The sequence below is a fragment of the Arachis ipaensis genome, chromosome B10 (genome assembly GCF_059453495.1).
Source record: "Arachis ipaensis isolate K30076 ecotype BB chromosome B10, ASM5945349v1, whole genome shotgun sequence".
In the NCBI taxonomy this organism is placed as follows: Eukaryota; Viridiplantae; Streptophyta; class Magnoliopsida; order Fabales; family Fabaceae; genus Arachis; species Arachis ipaensis.
The window spans coordinates 146268006-146291623 of NC_142435.1; the positions used below are offsets into that span (position 1 = coordinate 146268006).

The window sequence follows — 23618 nt, forward strand, 5'->3', positions numbered from 1 at the left end:
TTCAATCAAATTATTTGACATATTGATTTTTTATTATTTAGAATATTAGATAATTATTTTTTAAATAAATATATAAAAATTTTACTTCTTTATTTTTCAGATTTTTAGATAATTCAATTTCTTAATTATGCTATTTTTTTTTAAAAAAAAGTTAAAGACTAATTGATCATTAAAAAAAAAGTTAAATATTAATTTATCATTTTATTTTATCGGAAATTAATTTATCTGATATTTAAAAAAAGTAGGAATCAATTAATCTATCATTTTTTCAAAAAACTTATTTATCCGATATATTGTTAGAAATTATTTTGGAATTGTACTCCAAATCTTAATTAAAAAAAGAAAAGAAAAAGAAAAGACACTTACAATTACATGCAAAATTGCAAAGTGCTCGTTCCTTTCCTCATACCAAAACAAACTCACACCTCACAAGTCACCAATGAGTAACACACACTTGCTATGCTTTGCTTTATGCCCAAGCTGAGCACAAAACATTACATGGCAACATCACAAGAGTCATTGGGGTTGGAAAAGATACGTCATTATAAGAAATTCTTTCATATATTTATTTTTAAAAAATATTTGTACTATTTTGTATATATATTTTTATATTTAATAAAAATAATATTATCATTTTTTTTATGATATCGCCTATTCATGATTATATATGAATTTTTTATATTGTATATTTACATGAATTTATATATAAAAAAGAGTAACATTATTAAAATATAAGAGTTCATATCTATTTTTTTTAATTATATAAAAAATAATTTTTAATTTATTCAATTATTTTAACTATTGAAAATAAAAGATGTATTAAAAGGGTATATAAAAAATGATATATATAATATTTTTTTAAACATATTTTATGTTAAAATAAATATTCTAAATTTAAGCATAAATATAAATTTTTATTCATAATAACTAAAATTTATATAAAAATAAGAAATAAGTTGTCATATATTTTTTAAAACAGATGCTAAATATAATTAAAAAAATATATGTATGCATTGTTGTATTCATTCTTCACTAAAAGAAATAAAAATAAATTGCTTTATTCACAAACAAAACCACAAAGTTACCTTCTCTTCTTTGGTTTCTGGCTTTGGTTACATCACTCTCAAACAAAATAAAAAACACAATCCTAAATAAATTAAAAAGTAAAAACACAATCCTATTCCACTTCCCTGTGTGCCCTTTTCAAGAGTTTCCAATAATTTAAAGCTCCAACTTATTCTTATTAAAAGAGAAATAAAAGAAAACAAAGAAAAAAAGAAAAAAAGAGAAGATGGAGTTTAAGAGTGACCCACCTGTTGTTTTCCTACACAGATGGACATTAGGTGCAAAATGAAGATCAAGTTGAGATTTTGTGAAAAGGTGGCTAGCGGTGCTTGCATAAAACTGAGTTTTAGAATCTGGGTATTTCAGTTTCAATCTTTATTCTCTCTTGGTGAGGGTTAAAGTGACTAAAGTTTTGAATTTTCTCACTTTTGAGTGGTGATTGTGGTGCTTAAAGGAAGATGATTATGTGAAGGGAGTGTGTATCAGAGATCTTCTCTGTGGGGGTGGTAGAAATGGAACCTCCTAAGGGAATTTGGGCTTCATTGTGGAGCTTTATCTGCTTTCTGCCTTATTTCATTGGCCTTATGCTTCTAGGAACCATTAAAGGTGAATTTCCATGACCATGGATCTATTCTTCTTGGATATTTGGTTTTTATTGGTTTGATTGGGAAATAGTAGTAGTGCAAGTGTGAAACATAGAAAGAGGATTCTCTTGTTGATTCCTTTGGTAAAATGCAGCACTGAATATGGAACATCTCTTCATGATTATTTCTATTAGTTTTTGAGATAGAAAGTGAACTCTAGAGAAGGATTTTCTTGATTATTGCTTTACAACATGTACCAATATAGTGGAACATCTATGGCAGTTCTTTCTATTAATTTCAAGTGTTTTTAAATGAGGATTTCATTTTATTTTATTTTTTTTGGTGGAGTTTAGAATCTTAATTTTTTCCTTTAACAATGATGAGGGTGGAGATTGGTGTTTCATGCATGTATTCCATTTTGACATGAGTTGTTCAATGACTGATTTTACTTAATTAATGATAATTTAACAAACGTGAGTTCTGTTGAATTAATCATATGATAACTTGTTTGTCAAGCTTCCTCACCAGCTCTCAAACTGCAATATTACTTCAGGTTTACTTCTCTGCCCATTCATATGCCTAATAATGGCAGTTGGAAACTCAGCTCTCATACTTGGTCTTTGGACTGCACACTGTATTTGGACATATTATTGTGTTGCTAGGTACTGTATTTGGACATATCATTCTGTTGCAAGGTGCTCTTCTTGGCTTCCAGTGTCTCGGATTTATCGTCGTTGATTTGAGCTTTTTACTCTTTCCCCTAACTTACAGAACTACACAATTAGGGCCTATTCTGAAGATTGTTACATGCATAAGTGTACTACCGGTGCTGTTGGTTTTGTGGCCGGCGGTTGGCATCGTTGGGAGTATTGTAGGTGGAGCAGCCTATGGATTTCTTTCGCCAATTTTCGCTACTTTGAAAGCTGTAGAGGAAGGAAAAGAAGATAAACTTTGGCACTGTTTTATTGTATGTTTTGCTTTCGAAGTTAACAAAATTCTTGTTTGTTATTTGTCTTCTCTTGTGGTAAGTCAATCCAAAAATATGATGCTGCATTCACAGGATGGTACATGGAGCACTGTTTCAAAGACCTTTGATACTGTCAAGGATGTAAAAAATCTTTGTTACCATTCTTATTTTGATGTTATGGACGACTTGCGACTAGAAGGGCCTCCAGATGACACATATTACGAGATCAGGTTTTATGTCATTTATTTCTCACTTTGGTTGTTATATTATCATGTCCATACTGAAGTCATTGCTTGAACCATTTGGCTAAGAAGGTGTGAAATCCATGTTTCCTTGCTGATGCAGGCTGCATTATTTACTTGGTGCTGTTATAGCTGCAGTCCTTGGGATCATAGTTGATACGCCAGCGGTATCATTTATTGCCATATGCAAAGGTCCTTACATGCTATTTAAAGGGTGGAATCGTTTGTTTCATGATCTTCTCGGCCGTGAAGGTCCTTTCCTGGAGACAATATGTGTGCCTTTTGCAGGCCTTGCAATCCTTCTGTGGCCACTGGCTGTCATTGGGGCCGTTCTGGCATCCATTATAGCCAGTGTCTTTCTTGGTGCCTATGCAGGTGTTGTGACCTATCAGGTCAGCCCTCATATAAGTTTCTGTATCTCTGTTAATATCATAGGTAGTGTTAGTACTCAATACTCATGTAACATAGGCAACATCGAATCCTTTTCTCACTAGCATCGCTGATTGGCAACTCAACGACCCCTTAAATGGATTTCTATTTTCTGAATCTTAAAAAGCCTACCATTTTTGTGCCTTGTCTTAAACATGTAATTTACAATTCAGATGAATAGATTTTGATAGTAAGACTAAAAGTATCCATCCTTGGATCTGATTTGGGGATTAGATGTCTTTATTTGTTCCTTAAAAATGCAGGAGTCTATCTTCTTTGGCCTTCGGTACATTATTGCAGCTTTATCCCTTTATGATGAATACAGCAATGACATTCTTGGCATGCCAGAAGGATCCTGCTTCCCTAGGTTCTTATTCTGTTATGCTGCATAATGTGTCCTTATGATTCTGCAGTTAATGCTTTTGACAAGTTTGGTGTTTGATAGGCCTCAATATCGGAAAAAGGTCAAAATATCGCGGACAATTTCCCATTCGGACTCCCTGTCAAAGCTAAATCGCCTACGAAAGACTCCTTCTCGAACATTTTCACTGAAAGATAATATTGTTGAGTTGAAACCACTGGAGGTATTCTTTTCAAAATTTCGTCCAATGATGCATGACTCGAAAATAGGACACCTTTTTTACCCACTTGAATGTTCAAGTTCTGCATAAGAATTCAGCATTTGTTCTAAATGAATATTTGTTCATGACTAGTGTAGCTGTTTGATGCCTTGTTCAAGGACTGTTATAATGAAGCTGAAGCACTGGTTTCCGAAGAGCTGATAACACGCGACGACATAGAAGCGGCCAAGTCTGGTAAAGGGAGTAGAGTCATTAGTATTGGTTTGCCAGCATACTGCCTTCTCCAGGTGCTCTTGCGCTCTGCGAAGGCCGATTCTGAGGGTTTATTGTTGAGTAAGTAGAAGACTTGTCCCACTGATATTACTTTTTCCCCAAGTTTCAGGTTTACACTTTCTTTTATGCTCTTTCACATGCTACCTTGGCTTTAGGTATGTAAGATTTTTGGTTTCTTCTTTTTCTTTTTCGATATAGGTGATGGTACCGAACTAACTGGCACAAACAAGCCAAAAGCTAAGATTTTTGAATGGTTGATTAATCCCCTTTTGATCATTAAAGAACAAATCAAAGCAGAAGATCTTTCTGTTTCAGAAGAGGACTACCTCGGCAAGTTGGTTCTCTTGAATGGTCATCCAAATAGGGTAGAAAATTCAACAATAGCAGCTCCTGAATCTGACCGCAAACGTGCTGAGCTTGATGCATTGGCCAGAAGGTATGTCATACATACATATATGATTGAAAAAAAAAAAAACAACGTTCTAAAATCCGAACTAGTCATTGAACTGATAGAGGTAGAGGTTCAAGGGTTTAAAGGTTCAACCAGAGTTGAATCGAATAAAATAAATAATATATTTATGTATAATATATTTTTAGAAGAAAATTTGATTTTTTTTTGTATTTTATTATTTTAAACCGGTTAGTTGTTAAAAATCGAACCAGTTCAATCGGTAATTGATTTTTTTATTGGGTTTTCCGATTCTTTGACTGGTTCATTGCCAATCGATTTTTTCCTGATCCGCACTAGTCTGGTGATAGGTTCCAAATTTACCCAGTTGAACCGGCCAGTTCGATTCCGGTCTAAGAACCATGGGTAAAAGTAAACTTTTATAGAGACATGAATGATGTAACTTTTCTTCAAATGACATTGTGTAAGTTACTTAATGTTACAATCTTGAATAGTTTTTATTGGACTGTTACATTTTATGAAGCACGGACACTTTGTTGAGTTGTCGTATCCACGTGTTAGACACATTTTAGATACGATACTCATCGACACTCGTCTGACACACGTTTGTATGCTGTGTCCAACCGTGCCTTAATAAAAAATAAAAAATTCTTCTTCGAACACACTTGGACACACCTAAATACTATCACATGTTAGCATGTCAAACATTATTCTTAACATGTATTCTTGAGATGAGTTTAGAAATAATATATTATTTATTAAAACAAAAAATATTTTAAATGTTTTATATAATTAAAAGAAGACGTTAAAATGTTAAAAAATTATTTTATATTTTAATATCAATAAAATATCAAAATGTTATTGTAATTTATCTAAAAAATACTTTATATTTTATATATATGCCGTGTACATGTATTTTATAAGATTTTAAAATTTGTGTGTCCGCGTGTCTTGTGTCTTGTGTCGTGTTGTGTTTCATGTCCGTGCTGTTCATGCATCATAGGTTACGTGTCTACATCTTAGCTTATATTCATGTGAGTAGCTACAATATCAAAATTGGGTATCATTTTTCCTTCGTCAATCATTTTGTTTAATTTCTGTTTCTTAGGCTACAAGGGATCACGAAATACATGACAAGGTTACCAACCTTCAAGCGGCGGTTCGATGATCTGGTGAAAACATTGTCTCATGAGCTTGCTGAGAGACATGGAGGAGCATCATCAACAACAATCACCAGATCAAAGAGTGCCTTTCCTCGAATTATGAGCATGAAATCCTCCAAAGGCAAAAGAACTAACGGTCTTGATGAAGCATCTGAACATGCAAGAGATTTAGATACTTCATTGTAAGAAGGAAAACAATGTGTGTTCTCCAGATAGCAGTTTTGCTCAAAGAATGATATTTGTGTCTATAATATGTTTGTAAGAATAAGAATATTGTAAAAATGGGTCCAATAGAATGTCTTACATTTCAATTCATTTGCATTTGTCTTTAGTATTTACACACGTAATGCCAATGTCACTATTTTGCTTCAGTTAATATGCATGACTATTTACTCTCTATATTAAGTATATAATTTATGATGAAAATTCAGGTGCAGTCGACTTCACTAAAATTGATAACTGAAAGTCGTTAGATGAAAATTTAGTCAAATCAGTCAAATCATTTAACGGTTCTCAGCTATCAACTTCACGTGAAGTCGACTGCACCTGAGTTTCCATTATAATTTATTCATATAAAATTTTTATTTTCTTTTTGTAGTGAGAAGAGCCTTTGATGTCTATGTTATTAACTAATTCTCTCAAAAACTAATTATTACATAAAAAAAGAATAAAAAATAAAAACACATGAATGACTTTATATTTGTTTTGTATTATTAGTGTAAAAGTGTTGTAAAGATATTTAGTAATTGGCACAATCATAAACCATCTACTATTTTAAGGATTGTCAAATATAAGTTATTGTTTTATGACTATTCATGAAATGTGAAACTCATCTGTAGTCAACTTAACGTAAAGTTGATAACCAAAAGCTTTTAGATAAAAATTTAGTCAAATTAATCAAATTATTTAACAGTTCTCAACAATCAATTTTATGTGAAATTGACTGCACTTGAGTTTTTACCTTTATGAAATGAAAGTAAAAAAGAAAATCTTTTATGATGTGGGATTATGTAAAGATATTTATTTTTTTCACATGATTACTCCATTAAATTCATGTATTTAAGTAATGTTTTAAATAGTAAATTTAAAAATTAATTATTTTTGCTGATGCGACACTTCATAATGATTAGTTATTTTTACATGAAAATTGAATTTATTTTTTTGATACCTACTATACAAAAATGATGAATATTGGTATTTAAGCCCAAATTTTTCATATTACAAATGGATTTGTTGGTTAATTGAGTAAAGAAAAATTAAAAAGTTGCAACGTTCGAAAAATTGCTCCTTTAATGGCACCAACTGTATTTGGCGCAAACCCGTTTCTCCCTCACTCACTCATCACTTTTCTTCATCATCGTCACAGCCATTGACACCAAAATTAGCATCACCATCTTCTTCTTCTTGGAAGCAACAACATCAAAATGTGGAATTTCGAGTGTGATTGGTACTCTCCCAAGAGCCTCCTCAGCATTCCCACTCATTATGATCTCCCAGTACTTCCAAAACTTCACCATCTCTCTTGTGAATTCTTTCTTTCTTCTATTTGTTTGTAATGAATTGCTTTTTGATATGGTGAAGGGTGATCGGTTCATACCAAATAGGAGTTTGATGGATCTTGATCAAGCCCAGAGTTTGCTCACAAACAGGACCAAAAAGATTCATAACAAGCAGTTCAATGTACTTGATTACTTCTTTTCTTTTCGATTTTCATGCCAAGAAACAAACTTTGAAGCCTTGATTACGCACTGCCAAGAAACGTTTTCCCATTCTAGAATATTGGATGCCTCAGAATCATTGGTTCTTGTTTAATTTTGTGTTCTTTTTCCCCTTATTTTCTGTGGAACTAATGGAATGGATCAAATTAGAGAAATTACATGTGTTTAGGGTTAGGAGCTTTAACTTATGTGTGTGTGTGTGTTGTGTTTTTCCTCTGCAGGATGTGTACAGAAAGAAAGTGGATGAGAAACTGAGTTTGGATTCAGAAGGTAATCCTTTCAAGATGCTGGTTTTCAGGGGAAGCCCCAAATCAAGTAGAAAATCCATCCGGCATATCGATGAGATTCGAGAGGGAGAGGCAAGGGCGCTTCAAAACAGTTGCAATCCATATATGCTTCGTAAATTGCCAAAGGTTTCTGTTCACTTTTTTTCACTGCATTTTGCAATCTGTCCTGAACAACAAAAGTGTAGAAATTTGGAGGTTGTTTGCGAAGACTTTCTAAATTTAGATATATCTTATCTTGCAAGCAACCTTGCATATATTATTCAAATTTTCTTGTAGTATATTAGCTGAAGCAAAATCCTTGTAATAGTTATAGTTTATTTATATTTATATAGTATATAATTTGAATATTAGAAAGATGAGATTAATATCATATCATATAGTCCTTTCTAATCAAGTCTCTCATGTGTCACTATATATACTTCTTGAAGTATACAATCCCCATCCCTGCAAACGTTCTTAGAGTCATACATTGAGAAAATAGAATTGGAATCAAATCCATTAATTTCTTCATCATTTTCTAGAGTTATCTTCTGGTTGAGTAAACTGAACTACTGTGAATGCAGGGTGAATCAAGGATATTGGATGCACCAAATATTAGAAATGATTACTACACAAACCTTCTGGACTGGGGGAAAAACAACATTCTAGCGGTTGCGTTAGGCTCAGAAATGTACCTTTGGAACTCACAGAATAGCAATGTACTTAAGTTGTTTACAGTCACTAACAACAATTATCCGGCTAGTGTTGCTTGGTCCGACGATACTAGATACATTGCAATAGGATTTATGCACTCTAATCTTCAACTCTGGGATCCTGAGACTTCAAAGCTGGTAATGCACCTCTCTATTGATATTTGGTGTACAAAGTGTCTTGATGTACTTAACTCCTTGGTTCTTGTAATGTACACTTAGGTAAGAAACCTGGAAGGTCATGATCAAAGGGTTGCAACCACTGCATGGAATAGTCATATTTTAACTTCTGGAAGCCATGACAAATCTATAATCAATCATGATGGTAACTAGAAACCCCTTTCAGCCGCTCCTTTGATGCATTTATAGTATAATAAGATGTGTGTTAAATAAGGGTTGTTTGGTTTGTGAACAAAGAATAGAAAATGGAATTTTATTGTTTTCGCAAAGTTTTGACAATAGTGTTGAGGGAATTTTGGTGCTTGTATAGTTTAAAGTGCTTGATTTTAGTCCTACATTAAATGTTGATGTGACAAATCAAATATAAATGTGAAAAGTTAAAAATGATATCTCTTGTTTTATCATGTTTGCATTGACTAAAATAATGGTAGAAACAAAAACCAAAGAACAGAAGTTTATACTTTATAGAGACAAATAAAAGAATCATGAATTATGCAAGGACTAAAACTTATTTAACCTATAAGCTGTTTATAAAATAGGGTTATAATATCATCATATCTTGTTTCTTTTCTTTTTGGTGTGTTGTTGTAAGCAGTTAGAGCAAGAAATGTGATTTCAAGAGTAAAAGCACACACAGCAGAAGTTTGTGGCTTGAAATGGTCAAGCAGGGGGAACATATTGGCAAGTGGTGGCAATGAAAATGTTATTTATTTATGGGACTCATCAAAGATGAGTTCTTCCAACTTCTTGAACTGTTTCAAGGATCATTCTGCTGCAGTGAAGGCCCTTGCTTGGTGCCCTTATGATTCAGATGTACTTGCTTCTGGAGGTGGCACCCATGACAGATGTATTAAGTTATGGAATGTGCAAAAAGGAACCTGCATTCGCAGTATAGATACCAAAGCTCAGGTAAGTTTGGCATTTTTCTGCTTCTAAAGTATAAAAATATTCTGTGACATAATGTGATAGAAACAACTCAAATTACTTAAGTGCACACAAACTTTGCCACACCTTGCTTGTATCTGGCAACACTTACCATCTTATTGATCAATTCAGGTTTGTGGCTTAGAATGGAATAGGCATCACAAGGAGATATTAAGTGGCCATGGCTTTAGTACAAGTGCAGATCAAAACCAACTTTCTTTGTGGAGGTATCCATCGATGACCAAAATCGGTGGCTTGGATCGACACACTTCTAGAGTCCTCCATGTATCTCAGGTATGGTCTGAATTATTATTAGTATTTTCTCAAGTGATAGATTTGTATGCTTGATCAATTACAATAGCTTCATATGGCTTCTTGCAGAGCCCTGATGGGTTAACAGTGGTGTCAGCTGGGGCAGATGAGACTCTTCGCTTTTGGGATGTTTTTGGACCACCTGTTACTCAGAATTCACATACCTCGGATCTAAATAGTCTTTTGTCTCTTAAGATATCCCCAATAAGATGAAGGAAACAAAACAATTTTGTCCTCTTCTTCATTTTTGTGTAAATAGTTATATCATTGATCTTGTTACATCAGTCGGGTATTAGAAATACAATATTGTAAATGAATTCATTATTGAGATATGCACATAATGTTAGTCCAAAAGAGAAACAATGCTTGTTAATCTGACGAATGACATTATTAGACTTGGTTAGGTAAAACTTTTCGAAAAAGTGCTTGTACTTTTTAAAAACACAAGCTCTTTTTTGTGTTTGGTAAATAAAAAAGATCAATGTGTTTGTGCTTGCAACTTTTAAAAAGATCAAGATATTTTTAAAAGTACCTAAGGTGGAACTTTTCAAAGTTGGTTTGTACTTTTCAAAATTTAAAAGTCTAATATAACTTTATATATCAACTAATTTTCAAATTTAACGCTTAAATTTATGTCTCTTATAGTATTTTTAAATTTTAAAAGCTATATTAACAAACGTAATTGTTGTTGTTTGTGTTTATTGAAAGTTATTTTTAATTTAATTTACCAAACATAAATACTACACTTCTTAAAAAATCATCTTTTAAAAGCTAGCTTTTACAAGCTACTTTTGAAAAATAAAAATTTTACCAAACTAAACCTTAAGTCTATAAAATCTAGCTAAATCCGCAACTCATTCTAAAATCTAAATGATTAAATGTCATGTGTCAATAATTGTCCTTTTAATTGACCAGAGAGAATATACCTTAATCTGTTAAAACTTATTTAAATGTTCTTTCTCTTATTTAATTGAGAGATAAAAATACACGTTTTAGACAGAAAAAAATATCGTCCAAATATATTAATTTTTTAATAAAACTAATGGAGTAATTTTTTTTTTTTTTTAAAAAGGCAGACAATTTTTCTGTTCTCACCATGAAGTGATCCACAAGGTGGTGTTGCCATTAAGAAAGGAATTTATCAGAATGAGACAATGAGGAGAAAAAGATAACAAATGGGGGCAAGACAAAGAGAAGATCCTTAATTACATCCTTTGAAATAAGCGAAAAGAATAATACATTTCTTGAAATAACGCAAATTAATGGTAACTCTATCTTCAAGAATAGTGGCAAAATGTTCCATCGAGTTAATTATTGGACACATTATGCCCAAATTCTTTTCTTTGGTGCAAGATCTGATGTCTTTATCTCATCTATCTTTGCTGCTACAATGAAATCGTTCATGCTCAATCCCCCTGCAAAATTTTGAAACCATTTCTAGTGTCCTTTTGCAACATCAAACTTCTAATTCAGCAAAAATAAATAATGTGAAATCCAATGAAACCGAATGTAGTGCATTTTTGTTCTTTCAGAAAATTTAGCATATTTTAAATTCATTATCATTTTGGAATTTCAACTGAAAGCATGATTTTTGTACCATTTTTATCCTATGACACTCTTCCGTTAATCTTCCATTCCGTTTAGGACCTATAAGTCCATTGCAAATTTTTCTCAAGGACCTATAAGTTTATCACAAAATTCTTCATAGATCTATTTGTCTAAAAGGGTTATCAGAGTCATTTGTCTATATTTTTCATAAAAATATTATAATAAACTGAAAGATTTTTCTTAATTCTCGTAGACAACCTTAAAAGACAAACATTGTGAAACAGATGGAGTATATAAGAAGGGTTGTTCTGGACTTGTTGTTCCAAGGTTATATGGCTTACCAATGGAAGCTGTCCATAGTTCTGCTCTAACTTGATTGGGTTGTTCCAAGTGAATACTTGGGAAATGGCCAGCATGCTCTGCTACTTTAGAGATTCTGTTAATGAGTTCAACTCCGCATTTAAAATCTCTCAATTTCCACAAGCATTGAAGCTTAAATCCACCTTCCTCCTTCAATAGTCTCCAACCCACAACCTACATAGACCAAGAGAAAATAAGTTTAAGCTGGACAATGCAAGTGTGCCTCTACCATTGAGGGAGAAGAAACTTGCTTGATCGCGACGTATCAATCACCAAATCGGTATTATATATTTCTGTCTATTTATACATGTTATTTTTACATATTTTTTCAACAAAATAATCCGCGACTAGAATAATCAAATCTGTTATAATAGAATAATCAAGTCTATCAGAGCAGACTAAATTTTTGTACTCGTTAAACATAAGTTTTTGAAATCAGAGAACACAGAAGGTAGAAGGAAGAAGGAGTGCACTTCAACTACATCTCAGAAGAAAAACTCATCAAGAAAACTACTCAGCTAACTAGCTTAATACCATAGTTACATGGAACACAATACGTTCCGGTATGGAAACAAATACGGTAAGCGTGAGTTGGTTAGCGGTAAGCTACTTTTTTTTGGATTACCCACGCTATCTCCTAGTCCAACAGGTCAAGGATTAACCTGTTACGGATTGGAGCTCCATTTAAGGGTTTGCCGTTGGCCAATGGTGGCTGCATACACATGGCGGGATTCGAACTCCGACACTTGCTTAAGCAGATGAGTGAGCTGACCACCTGACCAACCCAAGTTGGTTTGCGGTAAGCTACCTAATTGGTGAATTCATGTAAGCTTAATACACATATATCACCTACATCACTAACTAGTAACTACTTATTTTACTTGTTTCTCAAGTTGCCTGTTACAAATGCCAGCTCAGCTCCTAACAAACTAACTGAATCTAACTACTCTAACTAATTCAACTACTTTGTGGGCAATCATTCATTCTAAGTTCAAACCTTCAAACGCTATTAGCAATCACTACAAAAGCAATAATAGTTGGTGCAGTGAATTGGTACCTTTCTTACAAGCTTCTGAATATCTTCTTCAGACATAGGAGACTGAAGAGGAGAAATAGGAGTGCATTGTTGCTGTGAGAGAGAGAGGGCGGAGATATTGGGAATGAGGATCTTGTGCTCACTGTCAACGTTTCCAATGACTTTCTCACCAAAACCACTCTCCAATTCCGCGGGAAAAGGGTCTCTGGCACCAAAATCGCCCAAGAACTCGTTGGTGTTAAAAGCGCGAGTTGCTACGAGCGAAGAAGAATAAGAAGAGAAGGCGTTTGGGGAGAGAGGGAAGCGTTGTGGTGAGGGGTTGTGAAGGAAACGGGGGTTGATTGGGTGGAGAAGAGGGAAGACAAGGTTTGCAGTGGCCATATCTGTGTATCTACGAGTTTGACTCGGTGGTGGTGTGTGTTGTGTTTAATTTCGTTGGATAAGGAGAAGGATGATGAAGATGAACCACACCATACTTATGCTGGGGACAACATCACTTAAGTGGTGGTGGACTGAACTCTAGTCCCCACTCCGAAGTTTTTTTTTTCTTTTTTTTTTTTAATTCTTATTATGAACTAGTGATTTTGCTAATTTCACACCCAATAATGCTAGGAATCAAGATGATTTCAACTAAAAATTAGTCAAATGTCTCTGAATGAATTTAAAATCTTTACATGGATGATACTTATGTTAAGCATTAGAATGTTTTTTTTTTTTTATAAATTGAATGATTCTAAATCTATTTTCTGATTTATTATGTTTTAGATCGTTAGAGAAAAAAGAAGGTGAAGAGACAAAAACTAATTGAATCAGATTCCGTAATTCACATTGCAATAATACTGAACATATTTTCTCTTAATTTAAATGTAATGAAATATTTAATAATTAATTAAGTTGTTTCATTTTTAACAGATTTAGAGTTGGTTCCGACGTTACGTATACCTTCAATTAAAAATAACCAATGCTCCACCACCCCACCACAATCACCAGAAACATTTTAGACACACTTCTCCGACACGTATATATATTATATCTTAAAAAAAATAAAAAATTTTAAATATATTTAGACACATTTAAATATCATCACATGTCAATATATTTAATTTTATTCTTAATATATATTTTAAAAAAAAATTTAAAAAAAATTAAAAATAGTTAAAAATTTATTTTATATTTTAATATTAATAAAATATCAAAATATAATTATAATTTATTTAAACAATATTTTATACTTTATTTTTATATATATCGTATCTTGTCACCAAAAAAATATATATCGTATCTTCATATTTTATCAAATTTTAAAATTTGTGTCTTTATGTGTAGTAATTACCACCACTGATTTTCCACTTTGTTCCAATATCTCAAACCTACGTGATGAAGCTAGGTTAATAGGTGTAAAAAACTAAAAATACTCTATTGAGATAAAAGATTAGAGTATCTGAATTTCCTAACCCTTTTTTTTCTCTCAGTATACACAATTTTAAAAAGTAATTTTAACATGGTTATTGATCCCTTCAGTTTTTTGTGTTTATTCTAATTTATTAATTATCTTCAAGGTGATTGATTAAACAAAAATTAATCCCAAGCTAATTTACATTACAAATACAAAATAAGAACATTCATTTGTTCTTAGAACACACGAGTTTTTTTCATTTAAGCTATAATTATTACAATGACTATGACTACAAAAAAACATTGATTTTTTTGATAATGCTACTATACATATCAGACATAATCAATTATAACTTTAGCCAAAGAATAATAAGGGTAGTAAAAAAAATCATTAAAAACCAAAGAGAAAAAGAAAAAATAAGGCTCTAACCATGTGAGCTTGCATGGCACTAGTGTAACGTAGTAAGTAGTAACTGCCCACTACCCCTATATCTCCTCCAACTTCGCCAACCCCTTTATATATACACATCAAATTCAGCCAGTTTCATTGCATATGCACTCATTCGCTTCTTGCCATTCTTCTTTGATGATGATGATGATGAGTTCCATGACTACCTCTGTTGTGTTTGTGTTGGCCATTTTCTTGGGTTTTCAATATGTGGCTTCCCTTGAGTTCGACGTGGGTGGCCCTAAGGGGTGGGTTGTTCCGCCTTCTAATGACACCAACATCTACAATATCTGGGCTTCTCACAACAGGTTCCAAGTTGGTGACTCCATCCGTAAGTACTTTTCTTTTTTTATTTATTCCATGCTTTCTTGTTTATTATTTCTTCCACACATAATTTTTTTTAGAATAAATGACCATTTGTATCCATAAAAGATGAAAACACTGACACTGACATATGTATCAACACTAGATTGAAACTAAACTTGTACCCATGTAAGATGTTCTTCGTGTGACAAAAGTACCCTACGTAGCACTCCAACCCTCCAAAGACAGGGTACTTTTGTCACATGAAGGACATCTTGTATGGGTACAAATTTAGTTTCGATCTAGTGTGGATACATATGTCAACGGTGTCATATTTCATGGATACAAATGGTTATTTATTCATTTTTTTTATTCCATAGGTTATAAATATGATGGTTATTAAACCCTATCACTTTTTTTTCATCATCTCATATAAATGGATCATCATCATATTTGAAAATGATAAATTTCAAATTATTTAACGATTTTCAGCATAGATCAATGTTGTAGTATTTGCTTTTCTACGAGTTTAATTTGAATTACTTTTTTTTTCACCTTTCATATGGATAAAACAAAAGGATCACTATGTAATAGATGTATGTGTGTGTGCATGTCTTATTATAAACTAAATTTTTCTTCATGAGGGAAGAGGTTGATAATCATATTTATATTTGTGACCTGAGAATTCATTTTCCTTCTAAAACAAATCGGTTAATATTTCCACCTGAACCCACAATTTATCTTAGTGGGTATATCATGCACTTCTTGTTTTATTTAAATTTCGGGATCTTAAGATCATTTTTTACTCCCATCAATTTTTTTTTCAAATTATTATTTTTAAATTGATATTTATAAATAATTAATCTAAACAAAACGTCAAACTACAAAGTAAATATGCTCAATGAATACCCAAAATAAACATATTGCACAAGTTCAACATACAACATCAAAACACAAAATTTTAAACAAAATTGTGTACTATATTTAAAAAAATAAAATAAAATAAATCAAGTGCGACTAATTCTGAGTTGTGTGTGTGTGCAGGTTTCAGGTACAGGAAGGACTCAGTGATGGAGGTGGGTGAGGAAGATTACAAGAGATGCAACTCAACTCACCCAACCTTCTTCTCCAACATTGGCAACACTGAGTTCAAGTTCCAACACTCCGGGACATTCTACTTCATCAGTGGCGCCACCGGGCACTGTGAGAAAGGACAGAAGATGGCTATCAGGGTTTTGGTTCCAGATGACCATGACAAGTCTCATGGACACCATGATGCAGTTACACCCTTTGCTGGAGTCTCTGGAATAATAATAACCCTCTTATTCCTTCCCTTTGTTTTGGCTTGTGATGCTTTTGGTTCCTATATGTAATGTAATGTAATGTGATTTTAGTGTAGTATTGTTCTTATTAGGAAAATTATTGTGTTTGTGTGTGATGCGATTTGTTCTTATTAGGTGTTTTTCATTCCAGTAGTAGTGAGGGATTTTGTATTGGAACCTATTATGCATTTCTGTTATATATGGTGTATTGATCTCTGTTTCATTTATAGTCTAATTTTGATATCCTAGTAGCATAAAGAGTTTTACACGATTGTATTATGTCTTAAAATAGAGCATATAGAATCATAAGCATAAAAAGCAATCATCCGAATTGGTACAACACTTTTCCACTTTTCATGAGTTCAAACTTGCAATCACATGCTAAAAAGCAAAATTATTTCACTATGATATTCTAAACTCCTTTATATAGCAGCTATATTTCTTCTTGGCATTTTCCAATCCGCAATCCAAAAAAATTGTTTGCAATCATGCTGAGTAAAGGCACATTAACAAGGTTTAACGTTTCAACCTATCCCAGGGCGAAGATTGCGCATGATCTTCTGCAAAGTTTTGGATATCTATGTCGACAAAACCTTATTTCATAAACTAGCTGCTAGCTACTTCTCAAGAATGTAACACTAAACAGACAGGATGAGTGGATGACAAAAATTTAAGTTCTCCTAGACAAACCGAGAAATACAGCTCCCGACGAAACCTGTACCCTAAGGTCGGCAATATCCACATCATGGCCACCTTCAACCAGGCCCCATCTTTCCACCTGTGAAAAGAATCAAGTTATATTGATAAAAATCATAAAATAACGGGAATGTGTTAGGGTACCCTTTCTTTATATAGGGTTATCCATACCTTTGATATAATGAATAGTCTAATATTTGGACACAAGTTTTTTAAAATTTTAAAAGCTAATTACTCTAAATTGGTCTGTAACAATTTTTGCTTCAAACAAATTAGTCCCTAACAGAAAAGATAAAATAAACTGATCCATGATGCACTAATTTTAGTTGATGAGAGACAGGACAAATTTTCAACCATACCAACCTTGTAACTTTATAAGGTACAGTACTAATCTCCAAAAAATGAAAACAAGTATATCTAAGGGACGATATAGGGTGTTTCGAATCTAAGAACCTGAAAATCTTCTTCAAGTCTAATAAGCTCAATAGCTTCCTCAATCTGCAATTTATCACGGACAACAGCTATAGCAATAACTAAAGAATGCGCTGCAGCAGCAATAGCATCAATTGCTGCCAATTCACAGTCATCTGATCTCTTTAGAAGGTTCTCTACGGCTTTTACCAGACCATCTTCCTGCTTTCCACCAAAAAAGCTTGAGTACACAACTGGCTTGAATCCAAATTCTGATTCCACCCAGCAAAGCAGAGGGTTCAACTTTTCCACTTGGCGATCTGCAAAGTCAGAAGATTCAAAAATAAAATCTCTCAAGTTTTTCCCATGCTAGTTATTTTTGGTTATTTTCGTAAGAGACTGGATTCTTTTTAACCCAAATAACATTGCAACAAATACATGTCTAATAATCATCACTTTAAGAAGCACTGAAATCTACTTCTAACAATGTAGTACTCCTTTTGTTTCGCAATAATATTATAAATACGCGCATGGATTAGGGACATAATTGAAAACATCTTGATTTTGCACTAAACTAATTGTACGAATTACCCGTATTAAGTATTTTCTTATGCTCCCCGCCCGCCCCCCCCCCCCCCCCCCCCCCAACAACAACAACAAATAAAGTTATCAGTGGGAACTGGAAAAACAGTAAATATTAAATAATGTTGACTAGTTTTTCTAAATGGACACTTTTCCGAAACAGGATGGTGTATATCTTTGGCCTTAATGATTTCGTAGCTAAACAGATAGATGGACCAGATGGACTAAGCATTGTTGGACACCTATACTATGGTAGAGGTTGAGATACCAATTCATAGAATTATTGAATATTAACCCTATACTATAAATTGTAGAATGTTGATTCCCAAGGTTTTGGTCCTCCAATTCTAATTGACTAACCAAATGTTCAAGTTGAAATTATCAGTTCTAGTTCTATTCTTTCTCTAATGAAACATACTCAACTTGTTTTAATAGAATACAACCTTTCTTTTCTTTTAATCAATTTTTACAATAATAGACTATGTTAGCATTAACTATAAACTTCATTAATTCATTAACTGCAACCAGAAATGAAAAGACATATCAATGAATAACATACCATGGACATGGCTTGTCAAATCATTGTCAGCAGGAGCATGGCAAAAGACTAAATCTTGATGAAATTTCCTCATCAAATGCTCAATTATTTTCGGCCTGGTGAGTGGAACTCTTTCCAGGGCGGTACAAGCAAGTTTCATAAGAGGCATTGTGAAGGGTCTAATACCATCTGTTTGCTACAACAAATCAAGTGTCATTACACAGTCCACATACAACAATAGACTCCTAACTCCTAAGCAACCAGAATTACAGTTAAGCTGAGTATGCAACATTATTAGAAGCCATAGTAAGTCGAATTAAATTAAGCCACAGGAATTTGGAACTGACTATTAATGGTTGATAACTGGCTATGCACATTTCATCACCGACTGCAGGACTGCAGCAAGTAGTTTTTGTGATTGTGATAATCCCTGATTGGTGATGAAACATTATTTGCAACTCATTCAACTAGTATATTTAAAAGTTTTTCCTAAATATTTTCCATCGACGACAAATCGATATCCACCATAATAGTCAGTGACTCAGAGCCTTGAAACCAATATTTTAATATACTACTTCATTCTTGTATGATGTTTAAAACATTTTCAGGATGCTATATCATTATTTTTATGAACTCAGGATGCTAATGCTATATCATTACTGTTACTCACCACATAGTAATGCTATGTCATTACTATTACTCTAAATTTATAAGGACTAAAACTATTGCAATATTTCAACATCTTTTATTAATTTATTCAGCTTCATCCTACTTCCAAGCCAATTACATTATATGGGGGTGTTACAGAACACTATTCAGCAACAATAAAGAGAAAACCACCAATTTATTCCCAGAAAATAATATTACTGACAATCTAGTCCATGGAAAAAAGAAATGCATTCATGGTTGTCCAAATATAAACAGTGTTCAAGAGCTAAATTACCAATGTCATAAGTCATAACAAATCAAACATTGCGAATACCTGATATTCCCATTCAGCAGCAATGGCTTTAGCAAGTGCAAGAGTTGGGAGCTTGAGTGGTTTCTTGGAAGGAGTCTTGAGGGTCCTGTAGTCCAGCATCACCGTCCACCCGTTCCCGTCGTCAGCCTCCCTCGTCGTCACCTTCTTGTAGAACCGCTTCCCCACTATCGACCCCGTCATGAACGACATCGGCATCGTCACCGATGAAGAAGACCGTCGATCCGGCCCTTTCACATATATGCTCTGGTTGTTGTTGTTGTTGTCGCCGTTAGATGAGAAGGTGAAGGCGGAAGAGGAGGAGGAGTCAGAGGCGGGTGGTTGTTGGTGCTGCGCGGCGGAGGTTGAGCGGCGGACAGAGTGTGAGAGGGATGATGAGAGTGGGATGAGTAGTGTTCGGGATTTTATTGATTTCAGGGATTTTGTTATTAAATTTGCCATTTCTTTTTTGTTTGTGGTGGTCGTTGATAGTAAGGAATTTTGGAAGGGGTTTTCGGTCTCAGACAGACGAGTTGGCTGCTTTGGAATGAAGCTAGTCCATGACCCGTTTAATTAGAAATTTAGAATCCCGCAAAAGGCACTTAAACAACAATTTAGTTAGTCACCAAAAAAAAACAACAATTTAGTTAAATATTTTTAATTATTAATTTTATATAAAAAAATTACACTTAAATTTTTATTGTAAAAAAATAAAATACAAATAATTAATTTTAATATAATGTAAAAATAGTGTACTAATTATATTATATTATATTATATTAACAGAAATAATTTTTTATATAAATTTAATTTTAATATACTAATAATTATTTAATTATTTATATAGTTAATATAAAAAATTATTTTTTATAATGTATTATTAAATAATTAAATATAAGTATAAAATTTATTTATAGTGATATTATCGTTAAAATTAAAATTTTTTATATTTATAACATAAATAGTCTTTACCAATGAATTATAGTTCAAATGGCATAGTCTCTTCATACTCAATTAAGAGGTTACGAATTCGAGTCTCTTATCTTTGGTAAAAAAAAAATAGTCTTTAAAAAAATAAGGTAATTAGATTACTCTCCAAAACTCTTTGGAGTGCATTAAAATTACTTAGTAAATACATACGAGAAATGTTAGGGAGATGTTTTGTAACTATCAATTGATCATCAATAATATTTTTAATGGTGTGAGATTACATTTAATGGTAGAAGATCACTCACTTTTATTTTGATGGTTAAGTGCCAGAAAACACAAAAGTTGCTTCCCCTGTACTTTTCCAATACTAAATACAAATTAGTATTTTGAAGAATAAACTACCATTTTTCGCTGCTGCGTCCAACACCAAACCCTCCAAAGTCCAAACACACTCCGCTGCCTCCCCTCCCTTTTCCACTTCGGCTCCTTCTCCTCCTCCCTCTTCCATCCACCGCGCCTCTTCCTCTGCTCCGCCGTGTCCAATGGTGAATTTATCTTTTTCTCTTTCTCTGAAACAATTCTGATTATTTGTTCTTTGTGATGTGATTTAATGGCTAGGTTTGATTGAATTGTTGGGATTCTATTGCCTACTAGTGTCATTTTTAGGGTTTGATACTCATCCTACTGGTGTAATCAAATTCTGAAGATTTTCTTTGTCTTGCTTTCATGATTGGAGCAATTCCAATAAAAAAATTGTGTAGGTATAGGTATGGGTGCATGTTCTAATATAACTGTAGTTCAGTGTCAAAAAGTGAGAATAGTTGTGTTTTCGGTATGTAGTTGCTATCAACTAGCTTGTCTTCGTTTCCGCCTTCAGCTAATCCTTTTTGAGAATCTAGCATTGTAGTATACATTCTACATGGATTTATTGAGAATTTGAGAGTGAATCAATTGCACATCATTTCAAGTTTATAAATGGTAGGATGAGAAAAAGAAGTAAAGGGATAGATATACAAGCCCTGCTGATCCAGTTGCTCTTCTTTTTATTCTCTTATTCCATGCTAAGTGCCTTTCCTGCACAAAATAAGTATTTCTTCTGCAACTAGTTCTTGAATGATTTGTTATAATTGCATAATACACACTGTTTTTAGAGAAGTGATAGATTTCCCATTTCCCCCTTCATTGTTGCAATATAATTGATCAGGCTGAGTTCTAGTTTTTCATTTATTCAATAAGAAATATGTAAGGTTGTGGACCAAATATGTTAATAATTATATGAGCTCTGATCTCATCATATATTCATATGAAAATAAACCCCAAACAATTTTGCTGATGAGTGATGAGTGAAACTTTTTTCTTTTGTTTGGTCTACACTCGGCCTGTGTGAAGTCACACAAGGAGCTGTGTGATAATGTGAAATCACACGGGATACTGTATACACATTTGGGGGCCATGTGACGAGTTGTCTGAAAAGTTGGTTCGGGGTGTAGGGATAGCAAAAATGTTCTATATATATGGCAAAGGTCCAGATATGATGGCTCTTTTGCATGATGCCCTTCCAACTTTTGTAATATTAATGCTTTTTTAACTTTTGTCTCACATTTCGTTATCTTATCTTTGACATATTAACATGAAGCTTCGTAAGAATTATTTAGCTAGTGCATAGCATTTTTATTTTATCTAAACATAGAAATACATTGATTATCAGGTACAAAAACCTTGTTTGCGAGATGTCTGAGTGCTTGGGCCTCCAACTTGGATGGTTGAAACGACATCTTTAGATTCAAATAAGCCTTAGAAATACATTGATTATCAGGTAGAAAAACCTTGTTTGCGAGATGTCTGAGTGCTTGGACCTCCAACTTGGATGGTTGAAACGACATCTTTAGATTCAAATAAGCCTTAGGAATCTTTTGTGGTTATAAGTTTCTTTTTTCTCAATAAGTATGATTTTATATTTTCAAAATTTTTGTAGGCACTCCGTTTTATGTGTTATTTCTTTCAAAGGGCGCAGTAGTGTTGTATGATCCATGCCTAAGTGGGACAAGTTGTTGTATTTCTTTCGAAGTGGGAGATTGTCAATATTAAATGGCTGCAAAAGCAAACCCTTTTACAATGACATATTCTTTACTTGACAATGCAGTATATTTTAATGCTTGTGTTGGCATTAATATTTGTAATGAGCTTGCTTATTATTAAAATTATATACATGGTGATTTTGATTCCCCTTAAATGTTAAGATGTTTGCAAAATTCAAAACTCCCCTCCCCACACACACAAAAATAAATAAATAAATAAATAAGGACTTAGTAGTAGTAGTAGTTGTTAATTATTTATCCATTAGCTTTTCTTCCGTACCCTCATGTTAGTTCGCCTGTTTCCCCTTTTCTTTCAGCCTAAAATCTTTTTCTGAGCGACATCTTATTTTATATTGAGAGCAAAAAGCAATGCTTCCTCAGCGCATGAAGAAAGCTGTCACTGATAACCCAAAGAAGCTTGCCAACTTGATTGACCTTGTCAACCTTCCATCCTCTCTCAGAGACTTTGTAGGTCAATCTCAGATCTCTCGCTTGGGTTGCTTCATGCGCGTTTGGTCCTACATCAAAACCAATAATCTCCAGGTTCTTTCCTTATTTTGAAAAGTATGTTCTTTCATACGGGAGAATTTATATTGTCCAGTATCAGGTTGAGACATGAGTTGACCTTCTTTTGTTTGATGTATTAAGATGTAGCTTTGATGGATTGACTAAAAGATGAGTTGCTTCACTGATTTGAACAGGATCCAAACAACAAGAATGTAGTCAACTGTGATGAAAAGCTAAAAGGTATTTTGCTGGGGAAACCTCGGGTTGAGCTAGCAGAACTCCCTGCGCTTATCAAGCTGCATTTTCCAAAAGAGCCCAAGTGAGGTCTACTGTATAAATCAAGGTTCCTGTTGTACTGTAAAGCACACGCATACCTTCGTATGAGTCGCTGGATTGTTGAATGCTGAATAGTGAATGCATTTATCATATTTGGAATAGTCCAGCTTGAAATGGTCATCTTATTCTTTTCATGTCTTCCCAATTTTGCAATTAGGAATCATGTTTATTAGAATTTTGATTAATTGGTTCGTTTTCGTTGAAAGATTACCCATCATTCCTCGTAGAAATAAGCTGGATAAATTATTATTTAATATTTTAGTTTCTAATGGTTGGACTAAGCTTCAGTTTCTGTCTTTAAAATTTGAAATATGTTTTTGCCCAAAAATATTTTAATATATATTTCG

The 23618-nt window shown here is 33.2% G+C and overlaps 6 protein-coding genes across 7 annotated transcripts; 4 read left to right on the plus strand and 2 right to left on the minus strand.

Annotated features, from left to right (window-relative positions):
* The first annotated feature begins 1215 nt into the window (after nucleotides 1-1215).
* Nucleotides 1216-6028, plus strand: LOC107623671 (putative membrane protein At3g27390). Of its 2 annotated transcripts, none has more exons than XM_088485686.1 (10): nucleotides 1216-1671; nucleotides 2203-2311; nucleotides 2421-2616; nucleotides 2710-2846; nucleotides 2962-3250; nucleotides 3551-3654; nucleotides 3733-3871; nucleotides 4006-4201; nucleotides 4340-4577; nucleotides 5659-6028. In XM_088485686.1, exons 1-10 carry the CDS (start codon nucleotides 1578-1580, stop codon nucleotides 5897-5899), a joined length of 1743 nt encoding a protein of 580 aa, XP_088341812.1. In that variant the 5' UTR covers nucleotides 1216-1577; the 3' UTR covers nucleotides 5900-6028. The 2 variants fall into 2 exon arrangements, with proteins under 2 accessions (XP_088341812.1, XP_088341815.1); XM_088485689.1 differs by having other exon boundaries at nucleotides 1252-1671; nucleotides 4027-4201.
* A 978-nt stretch (nucleotides 6029-7006) lies between these two features.
* LOC107622135 (cell division cycle 20.2, cofactor of APC complex-like) lies at nucleotides 7007-10152 on the plus strand. Its single transcript, XM_016324040.3, has 8 exons — nucleotides 7007-7209; nucleotides 7295-7393; nucleotides 7653-7844; nucleotides 8282-8548; nucleotides 8630-8732; nucleotides 9183-9496; nucleotides 9644-9805; nucleotides 9893-10152. The coding sequence occupies exons 1-8, from the start codon at nucleotides 7138-7140 to the stop codon at nucleotides 10034-10036; spliced, it is 1353 nt and encodes a 450-aa protein (XP_016179526.1). The 5' UTR covers nucleotides 7007-7137; the 3' UTR covers nucleotides 10037-10152.
* Nucleotides 10153-10925: 773 nt separating this feature from the next.
* On the minus strand, nucleotides 10926-13246 carry LOC107624070 (Transcriptional coactivator/pterin dehydratase). The gene is made up of 3 exons (XM_016326514.3): nucleotides 12789-13246; nucleotides 11713-11905; nucleotides 10926-11238 (listed from the first exon to the last, which is right to left on the minus strand). Exons 1-3 carry the CDS (start codon nucleotides 13146-13148, stop codon nucleotides 11147-11149), a joined length of 645 nt encoding a protein of 214 aa, XP_016182000.1. The 5' UTR covers nucleotides 13149-13246; the 3' UTR covers nucleotides 10926-11146.
* A 1469-nt stretch (nucleotides 13247-14715) lies between these two features.
* Nucleotides 14716-16286, plus strand: LOC107621281 (early nodulin-like protein 21). Its single transcript, XM_016323315.3, has 2 exons — nucleotides 14716-14941; nucleotides 15958-16286. The coding sequence occupies exons 1-2, from the start codon at nucleotides 14716-14718 to the stop codon at nucleotides 16284-16286; spliced, it is 555 nt and encodes a 184-aa protein (XP_016178801.2).
* A 225-nt stretch (nucleotides 16287-16511) lies between these two features.
* LOC107623934 (ATP12 protein-like protein) lies at nucleotides 16512-20013 on the minus strand. Its single transcript, XM_016326341.3, has 4 exons — nucleotides 19445-20013; nucleotides 18484-18658; nucleotides 17385-17662; nucleotides 16512-17013 (listed from the first exon to the last, which is right to left on the minus strand). Exons 1-4 carry the CDS (start codon nucleotides 19880-19882, stop codon nucleotides 16906-16908), a joined length of 999 nt encoding a protein of 332 aa, XP_016181827.1. The 5' UTR covers nucleotides 19883-20013; the 3' UTR covers nucleotides 16512-16905.
* Nucleotides 20014-20754: 741 nt separating this feature from the next.
* LOC107624334 (SWIB/MDM2 domain superfamily protein) lies at nucleotides 20755-23377 on the plus strand. Its single transcript, XM_016326835.3, has 3 exons — nucleotides 20755-20895; nucleotides 22746-22971; nucleotides 23130-23377. The coding sequence occupies exons 2-3, from the start codon at nucleotides 22798-22800 to the stop codon at nucleotides 23256-23258; spliced, it is 303 nt and encodes a 100-aa protein (XP_016182321.1). The 5' UTR covers nucleotides 20755-20895; nucleotides 22746-22797; the 3' UTR covers nucleotides 23259-23377.
* The last annotated feature ends 241 nt before the right edge of the window (nucleotides 23378-23618 follow it).

Bases quoted from the DNA above. Each gene is read 5' to 3' on its own strand.
- LOC107623934 (XM_016326341.3), bottom strand. From the start codon at position 19,882: ATGGCAAATTTAATAACAAAATCCCTGAAATCAATAAAATCCCGAACA. The intron at 17,663-18,483 runs GTATGTTATTCA...CTGACTTTGCAG, and splicing joins TTTGACAAGCCATGTCCATG to ATCGCCAAGTGGAAAAGTTG. The intron at 17,014-17,384 runs GTTCTTAGATTC...TTCTTTTCACAG, and splicing joins GACTTGAAGAAGATTTTCAG to GTGGAAAGATGGGGCCTGGT.
- LOC107624334 (XM_016326835.3), top strand. From the start codon at position 22,798: ATGCTTCCTCAGCGCATGAAGAAAGCTGTCACTGATAACCCAAAGAAG. The intron at 22,972-23,129 runs GTTCTTTCCTTA...TGATTTGAACAG, and splicing joins TCAAAACCAATAATCTCCAG to GATCCAAACAACAAGAATGT.
- LOC107623671 (XM_088485686.1), top strand. From the start codon at position 1,578: ATGGAACCTCCTAAGGGAATTTGGGCTTCATTGTGGAGCTTTATCTGC. The intron at 2,617-2,709 runs GTATGTTTTGCT...CTGCATTCACAG, and splicing joins AACTTTGGCACTGTTTTATT to GATGGTACATGGAGCACTGT. The intron at 3,655-3,732 runs GTTCTTATTCTG...GGTGTTTGATAG, and splicing joins GAAGGATCCTGCTTCCCTAG to GCCTCAATATCGGAAAAAGG.
- LOC107622135 (XM_016324040.3), top strand. From the start codon at position 7,138: ATGTGGAATTTCGAGTGTGATTGGTACTCTCCCAAGAGCCTCCTCAGC. The intron at 7,845-8,281 runs GTTTCTGTTCAC...CTGTGAATGCAG, and splicing joins TGCTTCGTAAATTGCCAAAG to GGTGAATCAAGGATATTGGA. The intron at 8,733-9,182 runs GTAACTAGAAAC...TGTTGTAAGCAG, and splicing joins ATCTATAATCAATCATGATG to TTAGAGCAAGAAATGTGATT.
- LOC107624070 (XM_016326514.3), bottom strand. From the start codon at position 13,148: ATGGCCACTGCAAACCTTGTCTTCCCTCTTCTCCACCCAATCAACCCC. The intron at 11,906-12,788 runs GTACCAATTCAC...TGGTCTATGTAG, and splicing joins TTCAGAAGCTTGTAAGAAAG to GTTGTGGGTTGGAGACTATT. The intron at 11,239-11,712 runs GTAAGCCATATA...AAAATTTTGCAG, and splicing joins ACTATGGACAGCTTCCATTG to GGGGATTGAGCATGAACGAT.
- LOC107621281 (XM_016323315.3), top strand. From the start codon at position 14,716: ATGCACTCATTCGCTTCTTGCCATTCTTCTTTGATGATGATGATGATG. The intron at 14,942-15,957 runs GTAAGTACTTTT...GTGTGTGTGCAG, and splicing joins CCAAGTTGGTGACTCCATCC to GTTTCAGGTACAGGAAGGAC.